This window comes from Protopterus annectens, chromosome 5.part0 (assembly GCF_019279795.1).
Source record: "Protopterus annectens isolate FY-2018-M chromosome 5.part0, PAN1.0, whole genome shotgun sequence".
NCBI classification, from domain to species: Eukaryota; Metazoa; Chordata; order Ceratodontiformes; family Protopteridae; genus Protopterus; species Protopterus annectens.
The window spans coordinates 1,827,174,151-1,827,185,638 of NC_056735.1; the positions used below are offsets into that span (position 1 = coordinate 1,827,174,151).

General features: G+C 40.3%; 1 protein-coding gene across 3 annotated transcripts in view; it reads right to left on the reverse strand.

The window, feature by feature from the left end:
• LHFPL6 (LHFPL tetraspan subfamily member 6) overlaps positions 1–5,445 on the reverse strand; it is an 832,205-nt gene extending 826,760 nt beyond the window's left edge. Inside the window, exons 1-2 of one of the 3 annotated variants that reach the window (XM_044071655.1) lie at positions 5,157–5,445; positions 3,342–3,910 (exon numbers count right to left, since the gene is read on the reverse strand). In XM_044071655.1, the coding sequence (XP_043927590.1) occupies positions 3,342–3,726 (385 nt within the window). In that variant the 5' untranslated portion in view covers positions 3,727–3,910; positions 5,157–5,445. Of the gene's footprint in view, positions 1–3,341; positions 3,911–4,907 lie in introns of all 3 variants that reach the window. The other 2 variants (XM_044071654.1, XM_044071653.1) reach the window with 2 other exon arrangements.
• Positions 5,446–11,488: the final 6,043 nt, after the last annotated feature.

Sequence of the window (11,488 nt, forward strand, 5' to 3'; positions counted from 1 at the left end):
TTCACAAACTTGTTTCTCAAAACAGGTGACCTCAGCTACAACCAAAAGACTAAAATAAACTTCTCAGACTTCTGTCTCCAAGAATGTCAAAAGGTCAGCTAACATTTGATTACAGTTTCTCACCTGGCCCTGCTGGACTCCACAGTACAGTGTACAAAGAAAAGGCAACAAGAATGCGAAGTCATTCAAACAAATCAATACTAAGAGGAGATCACTCCATGCATTAACACTTGTTCAATTGTACAATGGAACCTGGTGTGTTTGGTAAATAAGGTGTGCGCGCTAGTGCATGCCTGCACTTCTGTGCCCATTTCTAGGGGAAAGAGTTTAAAACTAGCAATAATTCTATCACAAATGCTATACATAAACTAAAATGCTTTGTTTCTCAAGTCATGCACTTCACTGGTTATGTGAAGTATGTAAAAATAACCTTGGCTACGTGCCATATTGTCTACCAAAGCATAACAGTGCAGTGTCGTTGGAGCAAGGTACTAAACTTCCACCATTCAAACCTTTATCTCCACTACATCTTCACTTTCTAAGTAAACAGTTGCATAAATATTCAAGTTTTGACAAGAAACCATGCTAAATATTTCAACACAAAACTCAGAACAGCAGTCTGGGCTTCATCACAGGAATACACCAGATAAATATAGAGCTAACTTTAAGGGCACAGAATACAAGCCATTTTACTACTCATACTGTACCTACAGTTTGGTGATCTCTGCATAATTGTACTACACAGCCAAGTTTGATACGTACTCAGTCACCATCCCCAACAGCGGTCATTTCATAACATTATACACACGCACGTACACATGTAATATAGTTAAAAGCAGAATATATGTTCCATGAGCAGAGATTTTACTATGGCTGTGACTCCGGCTTCAGCTGGTAATGCCATGACCCTAAGAAACACAAAATCTGAAGGATAAAACTTTTCAATTAACATTTATGATCCTACATAAAAAAAGAGACACTGCTGATCAGAACTCAGCATTCAACTGTTTAACTTCTCAAAAAAAATTATGATAGTCAAAGCCTTTTAGGTTTCATAGAAATGCATACAAGATCAATTTTATGCTACAATGTTGCAAAGACGAGGACCAGAATATTTTAAGTTTCATGCATCTGGATAAGGTACTGTACCAATACATCCCCACATTGTTTCATAGTGGACTGCGCCATCATTAGGACTGAATGACATTGGGTGCACCATCATTAGGACTGGGTGCACTGTCCTTCATCTGCAACTACCTACGTGAGGTTCAAAAGATTGGGAAGATATATGCCCAACTTATGTGGGGTATAGGGATGTTGAGTCTCTATACGCTATTTTTTAATATAATTATCCCTGAGGCTACCATTACTCAGAAAATGGGCAACTGCCTCCTCCTACCCCACAAAAATAAAACTTAGTTTTCTCTTTTATTCTGTGATCACTGAAACCATGTCGACTTCTTTGATTTAAGCACTTGTGTTCCAGAAAAATAATGCCTTGTACCATATTTGCCTATACGAAATGTGCACACAAACAATCTGTGTTAAGTGACCTAACTGTAATAAATGTTAATTACGGGTTCATAAGTTGATACTAGGCTATTGGCCCTAGGGCCTATACAAGCCTAGCCATTAACAATTCCCTGGCCATTTCTTCCCACAGTATTTACTTCCCTGGACCCCTGTCTAGCAGGGTGACTGACGTGATCCCCAGGGTGAATTTTCTATCTCCCATCCAATCATCAAGGTTCCTTTTGAAGAGGGCCAAAGAGGCACTCTGCTTGACATGTATGGGCAGTCTATTCCAGAGTCTGGGGAGTCTCTGGGTCAGGAAACTATCCCTCCAGCATGTTATTGTGATGACAAAGTTTAGATCCCTGGAGCATGTGGCTCTGAGTGATTGGGATTTCTTTAAGTGCAACATGTCCAACAGCTCTAGGTTTGACATGGCCTTGTATGTTAAGCAAAGATCGCCTCCGAGTAGACGATATGCGACAGGGTATAGGTAGAGTTTTTTCAGACGGTCAGCATAGGGCATCTGCTTTAGGCCTGTGATTCTTTTAGTGAGGTATTTCTGTGGCCTTTCCAGTTGTTGCAGATGTCTTGAGAGGTACATACCAAACAGGGCATTGTATTCTATAATGAGTCTAATGAGGGATGAGTACAGTGGGACAATGACCTTTTTTCTGGATGAAAAGCCCTTAGTGATGAGGTGTGCCACATAGAAGGATTTCCTGACTGTTGTGGCGATGTGGTTATCGATGGTGAGACCACTGTCCACCTGTGTCTCCAAGTCTCTTGGGATAAAACAGTTCAGTGCCACTCCTTGCTGAGATGTCAGCACATGGTGCATTATAAAGATGGTTGGTAAAGTTCAAAGTATGGGGCATAAAGCAGGGATGTCATATCAAAAAGAAAGGTTGCAGTGAATATTAAAAGACATTTTAATCTTTATAATTTTTATAAGGAAAATGTTATTTTAACCTTGCAGCCACCAGAACAGTAACTTCCTGGTCACCAGATATGAACCACTTCCACGAGTTATTTTCAAACACTCCATATACCATGCTGGAAAGTAAAGTTGAGAGAAATGCTATTACATTCCAGCACCCGTCTGTGAACACCTTTCATTTTCATCATCAAACACCAGAAATTGAGACTGACATCACAGGAAACCAGTTCATGCTGCTCTTTGCAAAGATCTGAAAAGTGTCTGGGAGACAAAACATAGCAAAGAAACTGAAAAGAAAAAAAAGAATGGCAGCTGTCCGACAATACCTACTCAGAGTAAACAAAGTGCATACAACACACAAAACCCAGGAAGTACCGCCTGATTTCACAGGGTTCCTAGTAGCAATAGGGAAGAAAAATAATTATGAATACTCAATTTTACTTTTACAATGCTTATTAATATACACTCACTTTACAGAAGAAATAATGAACTTCTTTTTCAACATTATGTTTTAATGGACCTACTTCCACAAAGTTACTTACACCTCGTCACATACCCCAGAATATATGATTGCTGATACATAACTTTTACTCATCACACACTACTGATTACTTATTCCGTGTCCACTTCTATGGTGGTTAAACTTCAAATATTCATTAGAGAGTTTTCACATCAAACTTTCCACATGCAAAAAGTGGATTTTCTGCAGAGTACTGTGGAAGTCACATGACAATGGCTTTAATTAACAATCAAGCTGACTTCTCCAGTAATCAGAAATTCAAAACAAACCTGTCAGTACTAAGTAAAATCAGGTTACTGTATGAAAAGACTAATCCAGAAAAAAAGAGGCAAGCTGCAATATAGCACAGATATACAACAGATGACCTACCTCCTAAGAACTGGATGACTCCTGCTGCTCGACCTATAGCCCTGGAGATAAGTTCTGTCACGCAACAACCCATCAGCGCTGTGAGTGCAACAAGCAGCAGTAGGCCACAGCCCACTCCAGTCACCACAGTGGAGATCCTCCAGTGGAGACTTGGGATTCCCTCAAATGATGCATACCGACCACACTGCTCCACCATGACGGTCAACTGACGGCCCTCATCCAGCATTGGGTAAGAGCATCGCCGGAAGGTGTTGAATGAAACTGTTTTTTCCATCTGTGATCCCAACAGCCAGTAAGGCATAAAGAAACCAATACATGAGGCAGCAGCACTAAGGAAAGACAAAAGTGCCCACAGAACTCCAACACAAGTTAGACTAGATGCCATATTTTCAAGCTGATGGTTGACAGTATGAAGGTCACTTATGCTATTATGCCTAGGAAGAAATTTCTGCGGGAAACCGTTAGAACGTAAAAAAAATCAGCTATTCCACTGCCCACTGAAGGTAAATTCCACTTGCTGCAGGATTCAGATATGCCAGTCCCCCTTTTGTGGGTACTCTGGGTGACCCCTGGTAAAATGGAAACAACAAAGGTAACATAATAAACAAAGAAGAAAAATGGCTACAGTTTTTTTTTTTAATTTACACAAACTGAAGAACTGCACAGATATTACAAGAAAGTAGGCAAAGTCTTTTAAACTCATCTGTCAAGACTACCATTAAACAAGATGGAAAGAAAAACACCATGGTTTGGCCAGTCATGTGTGCGACTCCATTTAGTGTATCCAGGTACCTACAAAATGTACAAAGTAGAGTCACCCACTCTAGTCTGGAACGTTTTAACGGGAAAGAAACAGGTGAAACAAAACTCCTGTAACAATAAAATTGAATCTACAAGTCTCCATGAAATTAAAGTTCAGCCAAGTTCTTTGGGAAAACAGTTCAGCTTACTTATTGTTTCTCACACATAGTACCAAACGCACAAACCACATTCCTGCCAGACTGATGTGCATTTACCAATTTGCTAATGTCAGTGTTTTACTTGTCACCCCCCCCCCCCCCCATATCATGGCTCAGAACAACTGTGATGTCATACAACTTGTATAATAATAACAATGTATAATGTATACGAAGAATTCAGATGCACAGATCTTCAGTAACACATGACACAACTTGTAACAAAAATCAATGATGTCTTGCTACTCAAGGCAGCAACTGTAAACAAACTGTAGTTTAGCGTGTATCTAATGGTTAAATATATATTCCTGTTCGTGCATTAACATTCACTGTATAGTTTTAAAGTGTTAAACATGGGATTCACTATCATTAACGACAACAGATGAACAAATTATAATAATTTACTATTTCAAATGAAAAAAAAACTGATATTCACTAACTACGCAAAAAAGCTACATCAATTCGCAACTTAATTTAGTTAAAGCAAAGTACAACAAGCGCACGACTGGCCACAGCAGAAAAAGTTAGGAATTAGAGATAGGAGTGGACCCACTACCTAGACGTGCAGTCCACTGCTGTCACAACAGTTAAAAACAATGAAATCACCTACATTTAATTAACCGACACAAGAAGCTTCTGTGCCGATCAAGAGTGGTGGGTATTCACTTTTTTAACAAAACTGTTTATTAATCCCGCCCTTACATTGCTTTCCCAGAAAGTACTCTCCTCTTTAAAGGGCAGACGATTTGCTGATATCCAAGTGGCCAAAGCAAAGCATGTGCGCCTTTAATATAAAAAAGTCCCTTAAAAGTAGGATCCAAATAGCAAATCAGTTTTGCTGAGAAGGAATTCACGTTACCGAAATCCACATTGTTGAAAATGCCACGACTTTGTACAGTTCTGTTTTCCCAATGTTGCAGACAGCAGTTCACCGAACTGAAGCGTAAGTGCAATAAAACTGTAAAACTGTAAATGTAATTAACCCCTTAGAATAACAACCGACATGAGTCGGGCAGTACTCCTCAAATCCCACCCGATAGGCGAAGATCTACACTGGGAGCCCACCAGGACCGATCTTTAGAAACGTGAGTTCATGCTACTAGCAGGCGAGACGAAGGGGGATGCATGCCAGTGTCAAACTGGTGGAGGGCCCATCAATCACTGCAAACCCCACCTTCACTAGCCACGCCTCGACCTCCTGGAGAGAGGAAATGTACGTGCGCGCGCGGTTGTGTTTTTTATCCTGCTTTGATAATGGTGGAGGCTTACACAGTGGTCAAAGCATTGGTACTAGAACTACAAACCGTATATGATTACTAATCAGGAATTTTAGGACATGGCCATAAGCAGAGAGCTGTATCCTTATTAAAGACAGTGGTGGAACTCAATGGCCGCGGTGGGCGCGTTTTATAGCTAGCTTCCCCGAAAGTGAATGGGAATATTTTAAAAAGCTGTCTTTACAGTGTCCTTAATTACCAAACCCGGCACTAGCTCGAAAATGCGGATTTTTTTGCTCATTAAGCAAAGGGAAGGAACATATTTTCTAACTGGTGCAAGTCCAAAAGTGTAGCGTTTCTCGCCAAAACAAGGATTTCTGTAGGGTGGTGTACATCCTGGAATAAAGATTTGTAAGCAATTTTACTACTGCATGTCAGTTATATGTATTATATATACATCTATAATTTGTGATAACAAGGGTTTATGGATATTAAAAGTTTCTGTACAGTATGCAACAACACATTTTGGGGAAATGTTTTCCTTGTGATATTCCGTGGCCCTTTTTCATTTTGTCTGCGGTTCTAAACTAAGACAAACGAGCATTCTGGGACCGCTCTCATGCAGTCAGCATACAGACGATTTTGCGTGCATTTTACAGTTTGGGATTATAATTCACGTATGTACTTCATATTTATCACATTCACAACCAAAATGTCATGTCTCATTTCTGTATCTAAACGACCAGGCACAGAACCTAGAAACGGTTCTAATGGCTAGGAATTAAAACGTGGTAATCAGTAAACTCTAAAGTATGTTCTCCAATTTTTTTGACGATCATTTGGAGCAGAGCATGGGAGGTGAATTGTCAAGCCCCGCCCAACTCTGTCCGCAATCCTCCCAAAGCCATCCTCATTGAAGTGTAAGAACGCCTACTCAAAAGTAGGAGCCCAGTTTACTACAAACACTCCTCTCAACCTCTTTGCCCAAGAAATCCAAACAAAGCCTGATATAATGATGGTACAAAGCCCCCAAAATAGGGAGAGACAGATTTTTTTCCTTATAAACTTAGAGCGTTACTAGAATATCAGGGTATATAGTTAAAATGCATTTCCTAAAGAATACGAAGTCTGAAACTCAAATGTATGACATTATTTACTAATGTCATTTCTCAGATGGATACGAAGCGTGAAACTCAAATGTATGACATTATTTACTAATGTCATTCATCATCCAAGTGATTTGTCAGAAAACCAAAAAAATATTATGAGGAACGGACAAAAATCTAGACATTCTATGAAAACCTGGATAGTATGACTACAAATCGTCAGTTCTAACAAATACTCGAGCATTCCAACTGCACAAAACATTTCGTGCTCAGACCTAGATTAGGTAGGTAATTGGAGTTTGGGTGAGAATGAAACCAGATATCGTGTTTGATGATCCAGTACGTGGGCTATGTGGCTAACGATCAGGATGCAATGTTATCTAGAGAGAGTATACCTTATTTAGAAAAAAAAAAAAAAAAATTCTTTTGTATATATTTATAATATAATATACCCTACTACTCTCGGATATACTGACTTTACTAAATGAGTTGTTAAGCTATACATAACTTATGTTTCTATGGAACCTATATCTCTGTATGATATTCTTGTGTAATTTCTTTGACATGTTATTTGGAGCTTTTCTCCCCGGGCCTCTGCAGAAAATGGATATGTGTCCAATCGGACTTTCCCAGTTAACAAATGTAAAATAAAATACAAAATAAATAAATACGTTAGCTGCCTCTTGAACGTTGGGCTATGATGTTCAGACAATTTTCAACTGAAAACACAAGAGGTGGACAAACGTGTAGCCAGACATACTCCTTGTACTGTACAGAGTACTTTTCTCTTTCCATCACTCAGAAACAGTACAGCTTTCTCAGGTTATATTATGCCTATAACTGAAGGGATGCCTCTAACAGAAGGTACAGAACTTGCTTACAGAAAGAATTGCTAATTTGAAGGCAATTATCTTTAATAGTTGGAGTGGACCATGTGTACACGTATTGGCTTTGTATTAGAACATTACCCCACCGCAATTTTCGTGCAGGAATGGGTGGGGCCTACATGACTGACAGGGCTGAGTGACAAGCCATGCAGATTATACAGTGTCACAGTGAATATTTGTAACACACGCTCTATGATTTTTTATGTTATCGTTAATTATAGTTGCCCCAGCTTTTGGTATATAATATGTAAAACAGGGATTAAATAAAGTTATCCTCATTTTCTACATTTGTTAAGTGCACCGTCGAAACCACCGCATGTCCTGGGTATCTGACTTGCTTTGTCACGTTGTACTTAGTCTTAACCACATTACTGTGTTGTAGGGTAAGAAGTGGATCAGAAGGGCAGTATGTACATAGTACCCACATGTTCCCGTTTTGCACTCTGGACCCATAACCTGTGTACCCCCCACCTTTCTTTGGTAAAATGTTGTGCAGTAATTGCTTTTGCAGGGGGGTAAACCCCCAGCTTTCTTTAAACATTTTTCTGCAGATAAAGCAGCAAGCAATATTCTGAGGCAGTGGGACAACAAATACATACAATAAATGCAATAAAAAAGACATCCCAGAAAAGTCGTCCCCCACACCTTTACAGAATAGGAATTTTACGTCTGTGCAATAGTTTTTATACGTGCAGCATACAGTGGTGCAGCGGTTAATGCTGTCGCCTCACAGCAAGAGGTTCTCTGGTTCGATTCTCGACTGGGGTGCCTTCTGTGCGGGGTTTGCATGTTCTCCCTGCGTTTGCGTGGGTTTCCTCCGGGCACTCCGGTTTCCTCCCACATTCTAAAGACATGCATCTGGAGCATTTCTCCCCGGGCCTCTGCTGAAAACAGGATCTGTGGAACCTAGTCTGACTTTCCCGGTCAACAAATGTTAAATAAATAAAAAATAAAAATAAAAAACTATGTGTTCGCTCCCCTCTGAATTGTAATTCTCAGCATAATAGTGTAATACTTTTGTATAAATGCAGCATATTCTGTGTTCATTTGAATAGGTAAATCTGTTTGGCTCAGTACAGCATTTGTAAGTAAATGTTCTGCCAAATTATTTAGTCTAAGATGTAATTTATTGAAGCTTTTGATCACTGCAAATTGGAAATCCTGGTACCAGCAAATAAGGGAGAAAAGGCTTTGTATTGAAATAAGTTTAGCATACTTATCTTTCTGAGGATAGGTTTCCCATGTTTATTCAAAGCACTTTTCAAAATGCTGGATTGGCTTTGGGTGGTCCTTGCTACTGCGCATCTGGTGAGGTAATGTTCTAATACAAAACCCATGCATTAACTCCTGGGGACAACATTTTGAAATATGAGTCTATTTTTTTTTAATGCCAGGTTGGGGGGGGGGGGGGTGGCACTAAAAAGCCTGCGAGTACAAAATGGAATTTTCTGACTACAGCCCTGCATGGGGAAGATGTCTGTTCAATGTAGGGCTTGCACTAATACCAATCAGGCAATTTAAATATAATACATTCCAAACAAGCACCTGATTTTAAGAGGCATAATCTTTCAAATGTACTTCATAATGAGGAATGTTCCTCATTGGGAGTCTTAGAAGATGTCCTTCTATATCACTGCTGCAGTATTCCTTAAAGAAGGGATGTCCTGCCCTGGGCACCCCATCACTCAGTTAGTATGGGTAAGCTATGAAAAGGATCTTGTTTGCACTGTATGTCACATTTAATGCTCCTTACACAGAACGTAGGGCATAAAAGGGACATGCAGACACAACTACCCAGAACTTCTTTTGTTGTCAGTTTGAATGCCATTATTGCCAGCTCGCTTGAAAATTTTGTTGCTGTTCTGACTTTTTAGCAACACTAGATAAGTGCCTCATTGGGGTTATTTTCTATTTTTATTTTTCAAAGTTTACTTTCTTGGTCTTGTATTTTTTACCACTACATAGAGTTCATGTCCTCCAAGAGGGGAAACTGTCACTGTGGGAGGCAGATTCCCTATAAGGATAGTCACGGACAGTATCTTTTTATTTTGGTTAGGCACTTCCCACAACCATACCTCTCGTAGTATCTGTATGGCATTTGTGCCTAAGACACTTAGAAACCATTTGTCTTCCCTAGCCATTTATTCTGAAAACCAACAGCTTGGATGATTAGCCCTGAGTACCATGGTGGAATCATTTAACCCTGAGATACTCCTGCTTGGTAAGAAGAAAGCCAAGAAGTCTCAGCTGTATTCTTTAGCTGTCCAGCCTTCACCAGACATCCCTCTAGAAGCAGGTAATTACTCTGTAGGTTGTTCGGTGATTACATCCAATTCCTCTGCCGTGACCCCACCGGAGGCCGTCATGTATCCATCTTTTCGCATGTCCTCTGAGGCTTTGCAGGTGTCTGCTCTGGACATTGAGGGGGAATGGCAGTTATCGTGGATGGCCCTAGAAGGATTCCACGGATATTGGTCAGGGAGGAAGTTCTGGGTTCTCTTCTCAAATCTCACCAATTGTTGGAACCTCCAGTATTTGTTAGGGCTGATGCCCCTTCTAAGAAAAGACAAAAACTGAAGCACGTTTCACCTTGTCCTATTGATCCTAAAGGAGAATGGAAAGAGTTTACTCAGGGCTTGCTCTCTGTCTTAATGGCCCCAAAGCCTCCTCAAGGGGTTTCAGTACCCACTCATCCTTGGAACTCCACTCCTAAATGGTTTAGGGAACCAGATTTCTCGGATGAGGATTTTCTGTATGGTGAGGAGTCTTTGTCCTATTCTTCACAGATGTTTCATCTTTGGCTTATGGTTTTGATTCAGAGGAGTCTATTAACCCTGAGTCTCCTTTCGAGAAATTGCCCTTTGGGGGCATAATTGTTAGGATGATGAAATTCTTTTGGTGAGATTCTTCTCAAGTGTCGGATATTCAGAGAAGATATTATGAGTTACTTCAGGTGGATACTCCTAAACCATTGGCAGTTCCTCCTGTGTTGACTGCACTGTTAGACATTTTTATTGCTGCTTCCAAATCATCTGATTCTCAGCCTCCTGCTTCTAAGAAACCTGATAGGTTCTGTAAAGTTCCAGAGGATTTCTATTTTTTATTTAAATGTCCTTTTGCTTTTTCTGCTGTGGTGTCAGTCTTTTCTGACAAACCTTCTAAACTTTTGCCCTCTTCCAAATTTTTGCCTTCTGATAAGGATAGCAGGGCAATGGAGAGGATTGGCAAAAAAGCTTACACTGCTTCTCCTTTGGCCTTTAGGGCTATTAATTACCAGACCCACATGACCGGCTTTGCTCTGACCTTGGTTGCTCAGGCTTGTCAGGTTATCTCTGCCCTTCCTGATTCTGATGGCAAATCCTCTGCCTTATCTTTTTTAGGTTCTGCTTCTCAAGTGGCTCACCAGTGTATTGAGTGTAACTATGATGCTGCTGATGTTTCCTGTAGGGCTTCGACTTTTGGGACCATCATGAGGTGTTATTCTTGGATATGATGCTGCAGATGCCTCTACTAGGGCTACAGCTTTTGTGTCCATCATAAAGTGTTATTCTTAGGTTCATCTCCATTTTCTTCCCGAGGACATTAAGGCCAAGTTGTTGGATGCTCCTTTGAATAATACTCATCTTTTTGGGACTGCTGCTGACATGTCTAAGGCTGTTCAAGAGAAAGGCAAACCCTTGCAAGACTTTAAACATATTTTTGCCTCTCCTGTCTTTAAGTTCAAGAGAAATTATCTTTCTAAATCTACTTTTGTTTACAGGCAGCCCTGCCAGGCCTCTAAGGGTAGGAAGGGTGGGAGGCGGGCCCTCTTTGCTAATGCTTCTCAGGTTTCTGTGGCCCAGAAGCCTCCCTTATTTGATAAGCCTGCTTCAATTTGACATTTAACCCCCTCTACCTTTAGACCTGGTTCCTTTGTTCCTTTGGCTCTCCCTTTGTCTTCCAAATTGGATTCTCATCACTTCAGACTCTTCTATCATCCAT